The sequence below is a fragment of the Pollachius pollachius genome (genome assembly GCF_949987615.1).
Source record: "Pollachius pollachius genome assembly, chromosome: 2".
NCBI lineage: Eukaryota > Metazoa > Chordata > Actinopteri > Gadiformes > Gadidae > Pollachius > Pollachius pollachius.
Genome location: NC_136935.1, coordinates 7349482 through 7371079, shown reverse-complemented (window position 1 = coordinate 7371079; position 21598 = coordinate 7349482). Strand labels below are relative to the sequence as shown.

At 41.3% G+C, this 21598-nt stretch overlaps 2 protein-coding genes across 3 annotated transcripts; one reads left to right on the top strand and one right to left on the bottom strand.

Moving 5' to 3' along the window:
- The first annotated feature begins 1149 nt into the window (after positions 1–1149).
- On the top strand, positions 1150–3801 carry LOC307070437 (homeobox protein MSX-3-like). The gene is made up of 2 exons (XM_079728893.1): positions 1150–1734; positions 2476–3801. Exons 1-2 carry the CDS (start codon positions 1332–1334, stop codon positions 2871–2873), a joined length of 801 nt encoding a protein of 266 aa, XP_079585019.1. The 5' UTR covers positions 1150–1331; the 3' UTR covers positions 2874–3801.
- A 408-nt stretch (positions 3802–4209) lies between these two features.
- znf511 (zinc finger protein 511) lies at positions 4210–7265 on the bottom strand. 2 transcript variants are annotated; one of them, XM_079759022.1, is made up of 6 exons: positions 7001–7265; positions 6810–6886; positions 6344–6545; positions 5599–5723; positions 4912–5154; positions 4210–4339 (listed from the first exon to the last, which is right to left on the bottom strand). In XM_079759022.1, the coding sequence occupies exons 1-6, from the start codon at positions 7097–7099 to the stop codon at positions 4270–4272; spliced, it is 816 nt and encodes a 271-aa protein (XP_079615148.1). In that variant the 5' UTR covers positions 7100–7265; the 3' UTR covers positions 4210–4269. The 2 variants fall into 2 exon arrangements, with proteins under 2 accessions (XP_079615148.1, XP_079615149.1); XM_079759023.1 differs by having other exon boundaries at positions 6813–6886.
- Between the last annotated feature and the right edge of the window lie 14333 nt (positions 7266–21598).

Genomic DNA, 21598 nt, shown 5'->3' with positions numbered 1-21598 from the left:
CACACACACACACACACACACACACACACACACACAAACAGGCCTTGATAAAACCACAGTGATTTCCATACAGACACAGACACACAGATATACAGACACAGACACACACACACACACACACACACACACACACACACACACACACACACACACACACACACACACACACACACAGGCCTCGACTGAAAAACACAGTGCCATCCATGTACACACACACACACACACACACACACACACACACACACACACACACACAAACACATACACACACCATTTGCCAAATGTCTGTTCCAAGTTCTCCATAAGAAATGTCAATCTTTTGTGGAACGGATGGATGTATGGACAACCACAGAATACAGACACTTCAAACACAGAGCATGGCTGAGCGGTAATATTACAATAAGTGTACTTAACACCATGGGAGATGTATTGTTCATGTTAAAATGCAATTACATTCCAGTGTGTGGGGATCCCTCCCCGCCTGTGTGTGTGGATGAGAGAGGGGAGGAAGGGGGAGGAAGGAGGGGGGAGGAGGGGGGTGCAGACAGCCACGGTGAGTTAAAGGAGGCGCCAGTGCGGCATATTCAAAGAATGAAGAAATGGTCGACTCAACTTAACCAGTTGTTCGCCCTGGATGGGAGCCACAATGGGAAAAGATTTGTGAGCGAAAGATTCTCTTAAAACAAAATCTAAACAACACACTTAGGGAGCGAATGAAAGCCCTGTGTTGTCATGGCCCTTGGTCATCTAGATTGTCCGTATTATTTATAACTCCTGAGTGGTTTAAACGCGAAACATATGACGCACAAAACCAGACGCCACAACAACACGGCCATGTGCGCAACTGTCTAGGCCTATATACAAGTGTACAAACAAACACAACTTTATATTATAACTCCGTATTGTGAACGCCCTGCCCACGTTGAGTATAAAAGATGCTTCTGAATCATGGTTCACATTAATTGAATCAGAAACCGAATCATTGTTTTCCCCAAGAAGCGACTGTCCAATCAAAGACGGTATGGAGGAGTCACGTGGTCAAATCAACAGCCTGATTGGCAGGCGGAAAGATGAGAGATCAACTTTTTTGGACTTCATTATTGGAAGCACACACATACACTGACGCACATACACACGCACACGCGCGCACGCATGCACACACACACACACACACACAGACATACACACACACACACACACACACACACACACACACAAACGCGCACACAGGACTGTGCGTAAAAGGCCAACTTGCGGAGTGTCTCCAGCGCGTCTCCGGGAGTCTCCTCAGTGCGGAGCGGCGAGGCGCGCGGTGGAGGCGTAAAGATTGTATGGCACCTCACTTGTGCGTCATGAATCCTGCCCTGGGACCCCCCTCAGACGCCTCTCCCTCCCCGGAGGAGACCCGTCCTCAGGACCGCACGGCTCTGGAACTCGATGAGCTCCGCAGACTCGACCTGTCTCCGGTCAGAGGACGCAAGAAGGAGAAGAGGTCGCGACTTTCCTTCAGCGTGGAGTCGCTGATCGCGGGCGATAGGACGCCGATGGGGAGCGACGCGAGCCACGCGACGGAGCGGATTTTGGGGAGTGAGGATCGCTCCTCGGGTGAGACCGGGTCTCCCGGGGAGAGACGGCTTGAACCCGGAGAGGGGACGGAGCTCTCCAACTCGTCCGGTGAGGAGACGGTCCCGGACCCAAGACCCTGGTGCCGGACCCCTCACGCGTCCCCTCACAGTGAGTCGGATCTGCGTTTCCTTTTCGATCCAACGACAACACACTTTCAATAATACGATATAAAGTGGGATCAAATGGGCTAAAATTATAACAATATTTGATTGGAGAATTGAATTCTAAGAAAACTGTGATCCATGCTGTTATTATTCCGGCTAGCGCCTCATGAATATGAAGTAGTTGACTTTATTTAAAGGGTCTGAAATACATATTTATATTGTACTGTTACTACCAACGTATTGTATACACAAACACACGCACACACACACACACACTCACACACACACACACACACACACACACACACACACACACACACACACACACACACACACACACACACACACACAAATACAAATACATTGTATTTTTCTAATTAATTACCATTCCAGCCCTCTCCATGCATGGTCATGCATATATATATATATATATATATATATATATATATATATATATATATATATATATATATATATATATATATACCGGTATAATATATATTGAAAATTGTACATGGTATATTGTATAAAGATAGATAAACTTTATTGCCCACATTAACATACACTGGAAATTCGTATTTAAATATTGTTCAGATTTCTTCCCAGGACTCCCCATGCCCATGTTGTTATATGTATATATATATATATAGTATTGTATTATATTGTATTGTGTATATATATATACATATATAGTATATGGTATATTGTATATATATCTAAAAGTATTGTTCGGATTGGTTCCCAGGACACCCAAGCCCTCCCCCATGCCCGCTGCGGAAGCACAAGAACAACAGAAAACCCAGAACTCCCTTCACCACGTCCCAGCTGCTGTCCCTGGAGAGGAGATTCCGGCAGAAACAGTACCTCTCCATCGCGGAGAGAGCCGAGTTTTCCTGCTCCCTCAGCCTCACGGAGACCCAGGTCAAGATCTGGTTCCAGAACCGCAGGGCCAAGGCCAAGAGGCTACAGGAGGCCGAGCTGGAGAAGATCAAACTGGCGTCCAAACCGCTTCTCCCCGCCGCCTTCGCGTTCCCCTTCCACCACAACATAGGCCCTCTTTACGCGGCCCTCCAAGGACCCCGGCCCGCCCTGTCGGTCCCGGGACTCTACAGCGGGCCCTACGGGATGTACTACTTGTCATAACGTCCACTCTTGAACTTTGTTGAGTTGTGTTATAGCGCTGCCTTACTCGACTCTGCCTTTATTCGCCAATGCCTTCTGAGACGCAGTGCGCTTTTACGCATAAGCGCATTTGTTGCGCACTCGGAACGCTGCAGATTCCCATCCAGCGCACAAACGGTTAACGGTGTTACACTGCGGGGTTCCAGCATCACTTCATCTCCCTGATGTATGATCGCCTGAATTAATAATACCAGGCCACGAGCACCGGCTAAATGGAAAATATGAACAACATTAGCGATTGTATAGGCTGTGGCCTGCCCAATAATACGATTAATGGCCATTGCGCAAAACGGGCCTTGAGACAAGCAGGCCTATACGTCAGCCTGTAGGCTATCTGAACTTTATAAATTATGCAACACATACCCTAATGTTATTAATGTTAGTCTTTACTACATTTAAAATCCGTTCTCTGATTCGATACATTTGCCTATGTAAAGAGAACCAATCATGCAGGACAAGTCGGTGATAAAACGCATCAATACAGAACCACGGACTGCCTGAGCACATTCATTACGAGAGGAATGTTACAAAAACATTATTTGATAATACTGGGCTTATGATGGAAATCTTTTTTTATACATGGATCTTTCAACTGTAAATTGATTTAGAGCATGACTCCGAAATATGCATGATCAAAAGGAATATGAAATATAGGCCGTCTTAAATCTCTTTCTACTCTTCACGTCCTGACATTTTGTAGCTTCGTTACCTCAGTGAAATCCACAAACTGCACAGCTGTTAATAGGCCCTTCCAGCTTGTTATTTTAAGTGCTTCCTTGACCCTAGAGGTGTAAATAAATATTTTTTTCCGAAACCTTTTATAATCATTCTCAAAAAAATATATTTATAATTGCCTTCGGTTAAGTGTGTTATTGTTTGACGAGTTCGTTTTTTGTACCATTATTAAAAAGAAAATCCTGCTTTATTTATCAGTCAATTTCATACCCAACAGTGACGCCCTTAATTAATTTGGTCTGTGTCAACATTTTTTATGTTCGCTTTTTTCCGCTCAGCAGGTTTACATAATAATAATCCAGAAAGAGTTATGGACTGAGCTCATGTAAAGGCAGCATCCTCATCCCTGCTGCAAGAATAAGGAGAGTCAAAGATGGTTATTTATATATGGTGTTAGGATGGACTTGGGCCTGTGTTTCCTAAACCAGTACAAGTGCATCAGATCAGGACCTCGGACACACACACACACAAGCACATATATAGGCAGAGAAAACGGAAGGGTAAATGAAGGGTCATACAATTAATATCAAGGCAATAATTATTGGAAAAATAGTTTATTTTAGGATGTGCTGAATTGCAAGTCACGAACGTTATAGGAACAGGGGACTTTTACTGCAGTGAGTCACTTCCTCCTGCCTCGACCTCTGAACCCTCGCACCGAGCCTTTCCCGAAGCACACAGTGGCCGGGACCCTGAGGAAGGAAGACATGCTCAGCCAACCATCACGCAGCACCAGAGAGAGACCACCAGCACTCAGTACACTTGAGATTAAACAATGCTATCTATTGGATCTATTGGATCATTGGCAGGTTAGTTACCTGCCAATGATCAAATAAGGTTAATAATAAATCAGTGAAATAAGTTATACTAACTAACAAAAATGAAGGGGCATTTTTTGAGGGAATAGATAACAAACAAAACAACATTTTATTTTACAACTGGAATTATGGTAGTTCAGAACATTTAAAACACAAACTAACACTATGGATCCCGGCCCGTAGATAATGAATTCTCCAACTATTACTATTTACTTAGTATTACTAATAAGTGTAATCCCAAGCAAATCGCAGTGGATCAAGATACAGGGCATTAAGGAGCAGGTTGGGTACCTTGCCCCTACCTTCGATCATGTGTTTCGCAATGTAACTTCAATGTATGCAAACATAAAATGTCCGATTATTTTCGACCTCGGGGATCGAACCCGGAACCTTTCAGCTGGGCGTGGAACACTTCTCCTATGCTGCAGCCGTGGTTCAGCACCCACCTGTAGGAGTAGTGTGGTCTCTGCCCGTCGCTGACTGTCTCTGCGTCCGGCTGAGGGGGCCCCCCGCTGGGAGGCCCCCGCTCCCCCGGCCCTGGGGCGGCCTGGAGCTCCATGGTCTCCATGTCCTCCTCCTCCTCCTCCTGATGCTGCTCTGGGTCAGCAGCAGGCAGCACGGCCTCACACACGCCCTCCATCACCTCCACACCGCTGGCCTGCTGCCTCTTCTGAGGTTTCTGCTCTTTCCTGTTGAAATACACAATGTCATCGTTACGCACGTTAACAGACATGGGGATAAACACCTTATTCTGAACTCAGGGGAGACAACATGGCGATAGTATTTGGTTTTGTAATGCAGAAAAAAAACATTTATTGCACTAACAAAAAACACAATATCGGAATTTCTCCTTTGATAAAGAGTAAGCTTTTAATTTGTCTTATAAACATTTACAAAATACTGAACATTTACAAAAAAAATCACATATATGTCACACAATATGTATTATTGGATTTATTCCAATACAAATTTAGATACACCTGATAGTCATCGTATCCATATCTATTGATCCCTGAGAAATAATCCGTTGGTTATATTTTGGTCCTCGTCGATCAATTACTGGCTTCGTCAGCCACGATGTCAGATAAAAGGTTTATACTGCCACCTAGAGGACATACGACGGAACAACTGACCTGTGTTCCCGTTTAGTCTTGTCGAACCTGAAGTCAGGGGGGTACTTGTGTATTTGAGTCAGGTGGTCTTTCCTCTGTTTACTCGTCCTGAATTTCAGTCCACAGCCTTCCACCAGACACTGGTACTGGAACACAGCATACAAGTGTCAATCACATATTTTCCCGGACACCATCTGATTGTCTTAATAGTGCTGTAGGCACGATTTAAGAGCTAATATTTGGGTGTCATATGTTCATAGCCATCAGAGAATCCACCTCACCTGTCAATCACAGGTGTGTGAAATGCAACACTTCTAATTGGCAGAGAGACATAGAAGGTCAGGGAGCAGAGAGGGAGAGGGACTTTGTTTTGGTCGTTGAGCTGCCAAATCTTAAATGGTAAATGGACTGCATTTATACAGCGCTTTTGCAACCAGTGGCATCTCAAAGCGCTTTACAATATTGCCTCACATTCACCCATTCATGCACACATTCACACACCGACGGCGGTGTCGACCACGCAAGGCGACAGCCAGCTCGTCAGGAGCAGTGAGGGTGTTGGTATCTCAGTGAGGGACACCTCGACACTCAGCAAGGAGGAGCCGGGGATTGAACTAGCGACCTTCCCGTTACCAGCCAACCCGCTCTACCTCCTGAGCCACATGTCGCCCATCGTGCCGTGTTCTGCTCTTTTCATCCCTCTCACTTCACGACTCTCCCGTCTCACCGACAAAACTTCTAACCTATTTGCCGGTGGTTCTCTCACCATGTCCTGGCTCTGGGACAGGATGTCGAACATGGCGTCGTGCCACTCCTCGATGTGGACGTCCAGGAGGCGGGCGGAGGGGAAGGACCGGCGGCAGGCGGAGCAGACGTGACGGTGCAGCGAGTTGTAGTGGTGCTCGTACTCCTCCACGCTGCGGAACCGCTGGCAGCAGCCCGAGATGTGGCAGCCGAACTCGGACACACTGCGAGGGGTAGGGGGACGCGATTAGATGCTTAATGTATGACATCCAGCAACATGACGCCTATAATCTTGAAGACGTGAAGGTGTCATACATGTGTATGAATAGGAGGTTGATTTTCAATGGATGAACATACTCTCATTAAGCAATGGATGTTATCTGATGAATGTCTTTTTAAATGAAACCTTATGTGCAGCAAAACATTTATACTTAGTCTCCCAGTAGTTTGTCTTACATTTGCAAGACAAACAGGAATGAGTACTGAACTACCTGAGCTTTGGCTGTTCGTCTGTCTCTGAGGAGGAGAGGTTCTGAAGATACATATGTCTGTGGATATCCCCATCCTGATGAAAACAAAGCCAATATACAGTCAGATCATGTTATTATACAATTGTAGCACTTTCATTTAATATAATTCAGTGTCTTCCTCTTGCAGGCAAATGTGTGTGCTATATTACCTCAAATAGTTCGTGATCCTTGCCCAGATGTATGCGTTGTGGTGTGAATCTGAAAGGTGTGTCCTTCTCTCCAAAGCCACCCATGTTTGAGACAGACATCTGGATAACTTTATCTTACGTTTTCAACTCAACAATGATACCTACATTAAAACGACAATGTCTGCACTGTAACTGTCCTCAATGTTGTTAGTCTAACAAATGACCCCATGGTTCGGTTCAGTGCATCAGAGGCAACCATGGAAAAAGCGTGTTGCTGTGTTGATAGTGTTTCATTGGCGCACAGAGGGTACGTCATAAAAATATCTACGTCATCATCCCGCGGAGCTCGGGGTTGTGACCGACAGACACGAGACGACAGCAACTTTCAACGTCGTTTAAAGTAAACTTCGTATACACTTACTTGACTAAGACCTTTAATAAAAACAATTGTCGCACAAATACAAAGACATTCTCGATTCACTTAATTCCGTATACTTGAGCGATCATACAACCTTGTGCCGGCAGATGGCGACATAACTCAAAAACGCCTTGGATTAATATCACGTTAACGGGAGTTTAAATAGTCTAGAGATGGTCTGGATTTTAAATGAATCAATTTACTTCATTGACAGAATGAATGCATCTGCGATGCAAGTTTACATTACGTTTTTCAGCTAGAAAATAGACTTAAAACGTATTGTTTGACAAAATATTTTCTGTATAGAAAGTAATTTACTCACGCGAAACTGGAATGTCTGTACAATAACGGCACAAAATAGCAGTAGCATTTGAATTTGAATTCCGTGTGCTTTTTAGTACTTCGTAGGATTTAAACTATATAAATATACGGGGATGTCGGATGTGAGTGGAACTAAAGCAATGGGGACTGTTCAATTCCGCCAGAGGGGGGTACTTTTCATCAACGGACCCGCGTGTCTCGCAAAGAGATGTGGGTACAATTATTCTCTATATCTCTTTATCATATCACTCTTTAAAGATAGCAGTGCGTGGTTCCTTTATTGCCCCTTAAGAATACTAGTTTTGAACATCAGTCTATAGCGATGTTTGTCCTCATGTTCCATTTTTAAAACAATATTATGGTTATACATTAAAACACTCTGGGTAACATTTAATATGAAATTTCAAATGGCTGTTTTTGTGTCATGTCTGGATCGTGGACGCCAAAGTTTACTTTCAATAACCTTAGATTTGTATCAGTGTCATTCGTTATATTGACACGAGCGTAAATATTGTGAAAGTTCAACCTCACAACCACCAGTGAGAAGGACTACCCCATGAATGGCTTCCCGTCCGCGCCCGTTTAAACACTAAGATCATACTTTCAGGGATCATTTCTATAGTCTTTGACTTGAGAAATATTGTACGAAAGTGATCGGTTACTCTAACCACGATGAAGAGTAATGATGTTCCCTTCTGAGCGCGAAGCGGGCAGTGAGTGATGATACATTTCATCCGCTCCTTGTCATTGATGACCGTTCCTTGCTCCCTAGTGGAGCTTGGAGGTGGGGAACATGATCAGAGTGGTTAGAAGCAGATATTGTAGAAAATAACATTGAGGAATTATGCTGAGTCGTTGCCATATTACGGCGTTAGTATTTTGGTTTCACTTAGTAATTAACGTTCAGGCAATCAAATAGATTGATGTGGTGTAGGTTCTTGTAAACCGTTTGAAGTGACCTGCATTGTCGGTGTAAATGCTCAGGTGTAAATAATATATAAAATAATATTTCACTTATGTGATGCGAGTGATGGCCTTATCAAGTAGTATAAATTGTTAATTCACTCTATGTGCAGGTTATCACATTGTAGACAGTATCAAGTCATTGGCACACTCTGAATCTGGAACGCCTGTACAATATCGGCACAATATAGCAGTAGCCTATGCATATGAATTTCCTCTGTTTATAGTACTTGGTAGGATTTTTAATAACATAAATATACAGAGAGGTCGGATGTGAGGTGAACTGAAGCAGTGGGGATTGAGTTGAATTCCGACAGGCGGGGTGGTACTTTCGTCAACGGACCCCCGTGTCTCGCAAAGAGATGTGGAGACTATTTAGCCTATCTCTATATCTCTTTATCATATCACTCCTTTAACGTAGTTGTGCGTGGTACCTGTATTGGCCCTTATGATAACTAGTTTTTGAAGTCATTCTCTACTGATGTTTGTCCTCATGTGCGATCATTGAAACAATATTAGGGTTAAAACATATCAACATCCACGGTAACGCAACATATAAAGTTAAAAGTGGTTATTTTTTGTATCATGTCTGGATCATTAATCTTGAGTTGTGTTACTGTACTGTTGCAGCTAACGTTGCATTCGGAAGAAAAGATGTTGAGTCTTTAGCCTTCGGCATATTTATTTAGTAACTGCAGCGGATACATCATTCTCACGGTCACGCTGCTATTTTCCCGCGTTCTACTACGGCATCTCAGCCAGAACAATAAACGAATGAGGCAGATTCTGCGCCATAGCGCCTCCCCGTGGCACAAGCATATACACAGTACATCAGTACATATCAATGTAAAACCACATCACATACACCTGAGGACATATCTTAACAATTAACGCCAGAGTTCAGTTTCAATAACCTTAGATTTGCATCAGTGTCATCCTTTATATTGACATGAGCGTAAATATTGTGAAAGTTCAACCTCACAACCACCAGTGAGAAGGACTACCACATGAATTGGTGCCCGTCCGCGCCCGTTTTAAAACTAAGATCATACTTTCAGGGATCATTTCTGTAGTCTTTGACTTGAAAAATATTGTACGAAAATCATCGGTTACTCTAACCACGATGAATAGTAATGATGTTCTTTTCTGAGCGAGAAGCGGGCAGTGAGTGATGATTCCTTTCATCCGCTCCTTGTCATTGATGACCGTTCCTTGCTCCCTAGTGGAGCTTGGAGGTAGGGAACATTATCAGAGTGGTTAGAAGTAGATATTGTAGAAAATAACATTCAGTAATTATGCCGAGTCGTTGGCATGCTACGGAGTTAGTATTTTTGTTTTACTTAGTAATTATTGTGCAGGCAATCAAATAGATTGATGTTGTGTAGGTTCTAGTAAACCGTTTGAAGTGATCTGCATTGCCGGTGTAAATGCTCAGGTGTAAATAATATATAAAATAATATTTCACTTATGATGTGATGCGAGTGATGGCCATATCAAGTAGTATAAATTGTTAATTCACTCTATGTGCAGGTTATCACATTGTAGACAGTATCAAGTCATTGGCACACGCTGAATCTGGAATGCCTGTACAATATCGGCACAATATAGCAGAAGCCTATGCACATGAATTTCCTGTGTTTATAATACTTGGTAGGATTTTTAATAACATAAATATACAGAGAGGTCGGATGTGAGGTGAACTGAAGCAGTGGGGATTGAGTTGAATTCCGACAGGCGGGGTGGTACTTTCGTCAACGGACCCCCGTGTCTCTCAAAGAGATGTGGGGACTATTTAGCCTATCTCTACATCTCTTTATCATATCACTCCTTTAACGTAGTTGTGCGTGGTACCTGAATTGGCCCTTATGATAACAAGTTTTGAACATCATTCTATACCGATGTTTTTCCTTATGTGCCATTATCGAAACAATATTAGGGTTAAAACATATCAACATTCACGGTAACACAACATATAAAGTTAAAAGTGGTTATTTTTTGTATCATGTCTGGATCATTAACGCCAGAGTTCAGTTTCAATAACCTTAGATTTGTATCAGTGTCATCCTTTATGTTGACATAAGCGTAAATATTGTGAAAGTTCAACCTCACAACCACCAGTGAGAAGGACTACCCCATGAATTGGTGCCCGTCCGCGCCCGTTTTAACCATAAGATCATACTTTCAGGGATCATTTCTATAGTCTTTGACTTGAGAAACGTTGTACGAAAGTGATCGGTTACTCTGACCACGATGAAGAGTAATGATGTTCCCTTCTGAGCGCGAAGCGGGCAGTGAGTGATGATTCATTTCAATCGCTCCTTGTAATTGATGACCGTTCCTTGCTCCATAGTGGAGCTTGGAGGTAGGGAACATGATCTGAGTGGTTAGAAGTAGATATTGTAGAAAATAACATTCAGTAATAATGCTGAGTCGTTGGCATGTTACGGCGTTAGTGTTATTGTTTTACTTAGTAATTATTGTGCAGGCAATCAAATAGATTGATGTTGTGTAGGTTCTTGTAAACCGTTTGAAGTGACCTGCATTGTCGGTGTAAATGCTCAGGTGTAAATAATATATCAAATATTATTTCACTTATGTGATGCGAGTGATGGCCATATCAAGCAGTATAAATTGTTAATTCACTCTATGTGAAGGTTATCACATTGTAGACAGTATCAAGTCATTGGCACACTCTGAATCTGGAATGCCTGTACAATATCGGCACAATATAGCAGTAGCCTATGCACATGAATTTCCTGTGTTTATAATACTTGGTAGGATTTTTAATAACATAAATATACAGAGAGGTCGGATGTGAGGTGAACTGAAGCAGTGGGGATTGAGTTGAATTCCGACAGGCGGGGTGGGGTGGTACTTTCGTCAACGGACCCCCGTGTCTCGCAAAGAGATGTGGGGACTATTTAGCCTATCTCTATATCTCTTTATCATATCACTCCTTTAACGTAGTTGTGCGTGGTACCTGTATTGGCCCTTATGATAACAAGTTTTGAACATCATTCTATACCGATGTTTGTCCTCATGTGCCATTATTGAAACAATATTAGGGTTAATACATATCAACATTCACGGTAACGCAACATATAAAGTTAAAAGTGGTTATTTTTTGTGTCATGTCTGGATCGTGGACGCCAAAGTTTACTTTCAATAACCTTAGATTTGTATCAGTGTCATTCGTTATATTGACATGAGCGTAAATATTATGAAAGTTCAACCTCACAACCACCAGTGAGAAGGACTACCACATGAATTGGTGCCCGTCCTCGCCCGTTTTAACACTAAGATCATACTTTCAGGGATCATTTCTATAGTCTTTGACTTGAGAAACGTTGTACGAAAGTGATCGGTTACTCTTACCACGATGAAGAGTAATGATGTTCCCTTCTGAGCACCAAAGCGGGCAGTGAGTGATGATTCATTTCATCCGCTCCTTGTCATTGATGTCTGTTCCTTGCTCCACAGTGGAGCTTGGAGGTAGGGAACATGATCTGAGTGGTTAGAAGTAGATATTGTAGAAAATAACATTCAGTAATTATGCTGAGTCGTTGGCATGTTACGGCGTTACTGTTTTTGTTTTACTTAGTAATTATTGTGCAAGCAATCAAATACATCGATGTTGTGTAGGTTCTTGTAAACCGTTTGAAGGGACCTGCATTGTTGGTGTAAATGCTCAGGTGTAAATAATATATAAAATAATATTTCACTTATGTGATGCGAGTGATAGCCATATCAAGCAGTATAAATTGTTAATTCACTCAATGTGCAGGTTATCACATTGTAGACAGTATCAAGTCATTGGCACACGCTGAATCTGGAATGCCTGTACAATATCGGCACAATATAGCAGTAGCCTATGCACATGAATTTCCTGTGTTTATAATACTTGGTAGGATTTTTAATAACATAAATATACAGAGAGGTCGGATGTGAGGTGAACTGAAGCAGTGGGGATTGAGTTGAATTCCGACAGGCGGGGTGGTACTTTCGTCAACGGACCCCCGTGTCTCGCAAAGAGATGTGGGGACTGTTTAGCCTATCTCTATATCTCTTTATCACATCACTCCTTTAACGTAGTTGTGCGTGGTACCTGTATTGGCCCTTATGATAACAAGTTTTGAACATCATTCTATACCGATGTTTGTCCTCATGTGCCATTATTGAAACAATATTAGGGTGAATACATATCAACATTCACGGTAACGCAACATATAAAGTTAAAAGTGGTTATTTTTTGTGTCATGTCTGGATCGTGGACGCCAAAGTTTACTTTCAATAACCTTAGATTTGTATCAGTGTCATTCGTTATATTGACATGAGCGTAAATATTGTGAAAGTTCAACCTCACAACCACCAGTGAGAAGGACTACCCCATGAATTGGTGCCCGTCCGCGCCCGTTTTAACACTAAGATCATACTTTCAGGGATCATTTCTATAGTCTTTGACTTGAGAAACGTTGTACGAAAGTGATCGGTTTCTGCAACTACGATGAAGAGTAATGATGTTCCCTTCTGAGCGCGAAGCGGGCAGTGAGTGATGATTCATTTCATCCGCTCCTTGTCATTGGTGACCGTTCCTTGCTCCATAGTGGAGCTTGGAGGTAGGGAACATGATCTGAGTGGTTAGAAGTAGATATTGTAGAAAATAACATTCAGTAATTATGCTGAGTCGTTGGCATGCTACGGAGTTAGTATTTTTGTTTGACTTAGTAATTATTGTGCAGGCTATCAAAGAGATTGGTGTTGTGTAGGTTCTTGTAAAGCGTTTGAAGTGACCTGCATTGTCGGTGTAAATGCTCAGGTGTAAATAATATATCAAATAATATTTCACTTATGTGATGCGAGTGATGGCCATATCAAGCAGTATAAATCGTTAATTCACTCTATGTGCAGGTTATCACATTGTAGACAGTATCAAGTCATTGGCACGCGCTGAATCTGGAATGCCTGTACAATATCGGCACAATATAGCAGTAGCCTATGCACATGAATTTCCTGTGTTTATAATACTTGGTAGGATTTTTAATAACATAAATATACAGAGAGGTCGGATGTGAGGTGAACTGAAGCAGTGGGGATTGAGTTGAATTCCGACAGGCAGGGTGGTACTTTCTTCAACGGACCCCCGTGTCTCGCAAAGAGATGTGGGGACTGTTTAGCCTATCTCTATATCTCTTTATCACATCACTCCTTTAACGTAGTTGTGCGTGGTACCTGTATTGGCCCTTATGATAACAAGTTTTGAACATCATTCTATACCGATGTTTGTCCTCATGTGCCATTATTGAAACAATATTAGGGTTAATACATATCAACATTCACGGTAACGCAACATATAAAGTTAAAAGTGGTTATTTTTTGTGTCATGTCTGGATCGTGGACGCCAAAGATTACTTTCAATAACCTTAGATTTGTATCAGTGTCATTCGTTATATTGACATGAGCGTAAATATTGTGAAAGTTCAACCTCACAACCACCAGTGAGAAGGACTACCCCATGAATTGGTGCCCGTCCGCGCCCGTTTTAACACTAAGATCATACTTTCCGGGATCATTTCTATAGTCTTTGACTTGAGAAACGTTGTATGAAAGTGATCGGTTACTCCAACTACGATGAAGAGTAATGATGTTCCCTTCTGAGCGCGAAGCGGGCAGTGAGTGATGATTCATTTCATCCGCTCCTTGTCATTGATGACCGTTCCTTGCTCCATAGTGGAGCTTGGAGGTAGGGAACATAATCTGAGTGGTTAGAAGTAGATATTGTAGAAAATAACATTCAGTAATTATGCTGAGTCGTTTGCATGCTACGGAGTTAGTATTTTTGTTTGACTTAGTAATTATTGTGCAGGCAATCAAATAGATTGTTGTGTAGGTTCTTGTAAAGCGTTTGAAGTGACCTGCATTGTCGGTGTAAATGCTCAGGTGTAAATAATATATAAAATAATATTTCACTTATGTGATGCGAGTGATGGCCATATCAAGCAGTATAAATTGTTAATTCACTCTATGTGCAGGTTATCACATTGTAGACAGTATCAAGTCATTGGCACACGCTGAATCTGGAATGCCTGTACAATATCGGCACAATATAGCAGTAGCCTATGCATATGAATTTCCTGTGTTTACAATACTTGGTAGGATTTTTAATAACATAAATATACAGAGAGGTCGGATGTGAGGTGAACTAAAGCAGCGGGGATTGAGATGAATTCCGACAGGAGGGGTGGTACTTTCGTCAACGGACCCCCGTGTCTCGCAAAGAGATGTGGGGACTATTTAGCCTATCTCTATATCTCTTTATCATATCACTCCTTTAACGTAGTTGTGCGTGGTACCTGTATTGGCCCTTATGATAACAAGTTTTGAACATCATTCTATACCGATGTTTTTCCTCATGTGCCATTATCGAAACAATATTAGGGTTAAAACATATCAACATTCACGGTAACACAACATATAAAGTTAAAAGTGGTTATTTTTTGTATCATGTCTGGATCATTAACGCCAGAGTTCAGTTTCAATAACCTTAGATTTGTATCAGTGTCATCCTTTATGTTGACATGAGCGTAAATATTGTGAAAGCTCAACCTCACAACCACCAGTGAGAAGGACTACCACATGAATTGGTGGCCGTCCGCGCCCGTTTTAACACTAAGATCATACTTTCAGGGATCATTTCTATAGTCTTTGACTTGAGAAACGTTGTACGAAAGTGATCGGTTACTCTAACCATGATGAAGAGTAATGATGTTCCCTTCTGAGCGCGAAGCGGGCAGTGAGTGATGATTCATTTCATCTGCTCCTTGTCATTTATGACTGTTCCTTGCTCCGTAGTGGAGCTTGGAGGTAGGGAACATGATCTGACTGGTTAGAAGTAGATATTGTAGAAAATAACATTCAGTAATTATGCTGAGTCGTTGGCATGTTACGGCGTTAGTGTTTTTGTTTTACTTAGTAATTATTGTGCAGGCAATCAAATAGATTGATGTTGTGTAGGTTCTAGTAAACCGTTTGAAGTGATCTGCATTGCCGGTGTAAATGCTCAGGTGTAAATAATATATAAAATAATATTTCACTTATGATGTGATGCGAGTGATGGCCATATCAAGTAGTATAAATTGTTAATTCACTCTATGTGCAGGTTATCACATTGTAGACAGTATCAAGTCATTGGCACACGCTGAATCTGGAATGCCTGTACAATATCGGCACAATATAGCAGAAGCCTATGCACATGAATTTCCTGTGTTTATAATACTTGGTAGGATTTTTAATAACATAAATATACAGAGAGGTCGGATGTGAGGTGAACTGAAGCAGTGGGGATTGAGTTGAATTCCGACAGGCGGGGTGGTACTTTCGTCAACGGACCCCCGTGTCTCTCAAAGAGATGTGGGGACTATTTAGCCTATCTCTATATCTCTATATCTCTTTATCATATCACTCCTTTGACGTACTTGTGCGTGGTACCTGTATTGGCCCTTATGATAACAAGTTTTGAACATCATTCTATACCGATGTTTGTCCTCATGTGCCAATATCGAAAAAATATTAGGGTTAATACATATCAACATTCACGGTAACGCAACATATAAAGTTAAAAGTGGTTATTTTTTGTGTCATGTCTGGATCGTGGACGCCAAAGTTTACTTTCAATAACCTTAGATTTGTATCAGTGTCATTCGTTATATTGACATGAGCGTAAATATTGTGAAAGTTCAACCTCACAACCAACAGTGACAAGGACTACCCCATGAATTGGTGCCCATCCGCGCCCGTTTTAACACTAAGATCATACTTTCAGGGATCATTTCTTTAGCCTTTGACTTGAGAAACGTTGTACGAAAGTGATCGGTTACTCTTACCACGACGGAGAGTAATGATGTTCCCTTCTGAGCGCAAAGCGGGCAGTGAGTGATGATTCATTTCATCCGCTCCTTGTCATTGATGTCTGTTCCTTGCTCCATAGTGGAGCTTGGAGGTAGGGAACATAATCTGAGTGGTTAGAAGTAGATATTGTAGAATTAAACATTCAGTAATTATGCTGAGTCGTTGGCATGTTACGGCGTTAGTGTTTTTGTTTTATTTAGTAATTATTGTGCAGGCAATCAAATAGATTGATGTTGTGTAGGTTCTTGTAAACCGTTTGAAGTGACCTGCATTGTCGGTGTAAATGCTCAGGTGTAAATAATATATAAAATAATATTTCACTTATGTGATGCGAGTGAAGGCCATATCAAGCAGTATAAATTGTTAATTCACTCTATGTGCGAATATCACATTGTAGACAGTATCAAGTCATAGGCACACTCTGAATCTGGAATGCCTGTACAATATCGGCACAATATAGCAGTAGCCTATGCACATGAATTTCCTGTGTTTATAATACTTGGTAGGATTTTTAATAACATAAATATACAGAGAGGTCGGATGTGAGATGAACTGAAGCAGTGGGGATTGAGTTGAATTCCGACAGGAGGGGTGGTACTTTCGTCAACGGACCCCCGTGTCTCGCAAAGAGATGTGGGGACTGTTTAGCCTATCTCTATATCTCTTTATCACATCACTCCTTTAACGTAGTTGTGCGTGGTACCTGTATTGGCCCTTATGATAACAAGTTTTGAACATCATTCTATACCGATGTTTTTCCTCATGTGCCATTATCGAAACAATATTAGGGTTAAAACATATCAACATTCACGGTAACGCAACATATAAAGTTAAAAGTGGTTATTTTTTGTATCATGTCTGGATCATTAACGCCAGAGTTCAGTTTCGATAACCTTAGATTTGTATCAGTGTCATCCTTTATGTTGACATGAGCGTAAATATTGTGAAAGTTCAACCTCACAACCACCAGTGAGGAAAACTACCACATGAATTGGTGCCCGTCCTCGCCCGTTTTAACACTAAGATCATACTTTCAGGGATCATTTCTATAGTCTTTGACTTGAGAAATGTTGTACGAAAGCGATCGGTTACTCTAACCACGATGAAGAGTAATGATGTTCCCTTCTGAGCGCAAAGCGGGCAGTGAGTGATGATTCATTTCATCCGCTCCTTGTCATTGATGTCTGTTCCTTGCTCCAAAGTGGAGCTTGGAGGTAGGGAACATGATCTGAGTGGTTAGAAGTAGATATTGTAGAATTAAACATTCAGTAATTATGCTGAGTCGTTGGCATGTTACGGCGTTAGTGTTTTTGTTTTACTTAGTAAATATTGTGCAGGCAATCAAATAGATTGATGTTGTGTAGGTTCTTGTAAACCGTTTGAAGTGACCTGCATTGTCGGTGTAAATGCTCAGGTGTAAATAATATATAAAATAATATTTCACTTATGTGATGCGAGTGATGGCCATATCAAGTAGTATAAATTGTTAATTCACTCTATGTGCAGGTTATCACATTGTAGACAGTATCAAGTCATTGGCACACGCTGAATCTGGAATGCCTGTACAATATCGGCACAATATAGCAGAAGCCTATGCACATGAATTTCCTGTGTTTATAATACTTGGTAGGATTTTTAATAACATAAATATACAGAGAGGTCGGATGTGAGGTGAACTGAAGCAGTGGGGATTGAGTTGAATTCCGACAGGCGGGGTGGTACTTTCGTCAACGGACCCCCGTGTCTCTCAAAGAGATGTGGGGACTATTTAGCCTATCTCTATATCTCTATATCTCTTTAATATATCACTCCTTTGACGTAGTTGTGCGTGGTACCTGTATTGGCCCTTATGATAACAAGTTTTGAACATCATTCTATACCGATGTTTGTCCTCATGTGCCATTATCGAAAAAATATTAGGGTTAATACATATCAACATTCACGGTAACGCAAAATATAAAGTTAAAAGTGGTTATTTTTTGTGTCATGTCTGGATCGTGGACGCCAAAGTTTACTTTCAATAACCTTAGATTTGTATCAGTGTCATTCGTTATATTGACATGAGCGTAAATATTGTGAAAGTTCAACCTCACAACCACCAGTGAGAAGGACTACCCCATGAATTGGTGCCCATCCGCGCCCGTTTTAACACTAAGATCATACTTTCAGGGATCATTTCTATAGCCTTTGACTTGAGAAACGTTGTACGAAAGTGATCGGTTACTCTTACCACGATGAAGAGTAATGATGTTCCCTTCTGAGCGCAAAGCGGGCAGTGAGTGATGATTCATTTCATCCGCTCCTTGTCATTGATGTCTGTTCCTTGCACCATAGTGGAGCTTGGAGGTAGGGAACATGATCTGAGTGGTTAGAAGTAGATATTGTAGAATTAAACATTCAGTAATTATGCTGAGTCGTTGGCATGTTACGGCGTTAGTGTTTTTGTTTTACTTAGTAATTATTGTGCAGGCAATCAAATAGATTGATGTTGTGTAGGTTCTTGTAAACCGTTTGAAGTGACCTGCATTGTCGGTGTAAATGCTCAGGTGTAAATAATATATAAAATAATATTTCACTTATGTGATGCGAGTGAAGGCCATATCAAGCAGTATAAATTGTTAATTCACTCTATGTGCAGGTTATCACATTGTAGACAGTATCAAGTCATTGGCACACTCTGAATCTGGAATGCCTGTACAATATCGGCACAATATAGCAGTAGCCTATGCACATGAATTTCCTGTGTTTATAATACTTGGTAGGATTTTTAATAACATAAATATACAGAGAGGTCTGATGTGAGATGAACTGAAGCAGTGGGGATTGAGTTGAATTCCGACAGGCGGGGTGGTACTTTCGTCAACGGACCCCCGTGTCTCTCAAAGAGATGTGGGGACTATTTAGCCTATCTCTATATCTCTATATCTCTTTATCATATCACTCCTTTGACGTAGTTGTGCGTGGTACCTGTATTGGCCCTTATGATAACAAGTTTTGAACATCATTCTATACCGATGTTTGTCCTCATGTGCCATTATCGAAAAAATATTAGGGTTAATACATATCAACATTCACGGTAACGCAAAATATAAAGTTAAAAGTGGTTATTTTTTGTGTCATGTCTGGATCGTGGACGCCAAAGTTTACTTTCAATAACCTTAGATTTGTATCAGTGTCATTCGTTATATTGACATGAGCGTAAATATTGTGAAAGTTCAACCTCACAACCACCAGTGAGAAGGACTACCCCATGAATTGGTGCCCATCCGCGCCCGTTTTAACACTAAGATCATACTTTCAGGGATCATTTCTATAGTCTTTGACTTGAGAAACGTTGTACGAAAGTGATCGGTTACTCTTACCACGATGAAGAGTAATGATGTTCCCTTCTGAGCGCAAAGCGGGCAGTGAGTGATGATTCATTTCATCCGCTCCTTGTCATTGATGTCTGTTCCTTGCTCCATAGTGGAGCTTGGAGGTAGGGAACATGATCTGAGTGGTTAGAAGTAGATATTGTAGAATTAAACATTCAGTAATTATGCTGAGTCGTTGGCATGTTACGGCGTTAGTGTTTTTGTTTTATTTAGTAATTATTGTGCAGGCAATCAAATAGATTGATGTTGTGTAGGTTCTGGTAAACCGTTTGAAGTGACCTGCATTGTCGGTGTAAATGCTCAGGTGTAAATAATATATAAAATAATATTTCACTTATGTGATGCGAGTGAAGGCCATATCAAGCAGTATAAATTGTTAATTCACTCTATGTGCAGGTTATCACATTGTAGACAGTATCAAGTCATTGGCACACTCTGAATCTGGAATGCCTGTACAATATCGGCACAATATAGCAGTAGCCTATGCACATGAATTTCCTGTGTTTATAATACTTGGTAGGATTTTTAATAACATAAATATACAGAGAGGTCGGATGTGAGATGAACTGAAGCAGTGGGGATTGAGTTGAATTCCGACAGGAGGGGTGGTACTTTCGTCAACGGACCCCCGTGTCTCGCAAAGAGATGTGGGGACTGTTTAGCCTATCTCTATATCTCTTTATCACATCACTCCTTTAACGTAGTTGTGCGTGGTACCTGTATTGGCCCTTATGATAACAAGTTTTGAACATCATTCTATACCGATGTTTTTCCTCATGTGCCATTATCGAAACAATATTAGGGTTAAAACATATCAACATTCACGGTAACGCAACATATAAAGTTAAAAGTGGTTATTTTTTGTATCATGTCTGGATCATTAACGCCAGAGTTCAGTTTCGATAACCTTAGATTTGTATCAGTGTCATCCTTTATGTTGACATGAGCGTAAATATTGTGAAAGTTCAACCTCACAACCACCAGTGAGGAAAACTACCACATGAATTGGTGCCCGTCCTCGCCCGTTTTAACACTAAGATCATACTTTCAGGGATCATTTCTATAGTCTTTGACTTGAGAAACGTTGTACGAAAGCGATCGGTTACTCTAACCACGATGAAGAGTAATGATGTTCCCTTCTGAGCGCAAAGCGGGCAGTGAGTGATGATTCATTTCATCCGCTCCTTGTCATTGATGTCTGTTCCTTGCTCCATAGTGGAGCTTGGAGGTAGGGAACATGATCTGAGTGGTTAGAAGTAGATATTGTAGAATTAAACATTCAGTAATTATGCTGAGTCGTTGGCATGTTACGGCGTTAGTGTTTTTGTTTTACTTAGTAAATATTGTGCAGGCAATCAAATAGATTGATGTTGTGTAGGTTCTTGTAAACCGTTTGAAGTGACCTGCATTGTCGGTGTAAATGCTCAGGTGTAAATAATATATAAAATAATATTTCACTTATGTGATGCGAGTGATGGCCATATCAAGTAGTATAAATTGTTAATTCACTCTATGTGCAGGTTATCACATTGTAGACAGTATCAAGTCATTGGCACACGCTGAATCTGGAATGCCTGTACAATATCGGCACAATATAGCAGAAGCCTATGCACATGAATTTCCTGTGTTTATAATACT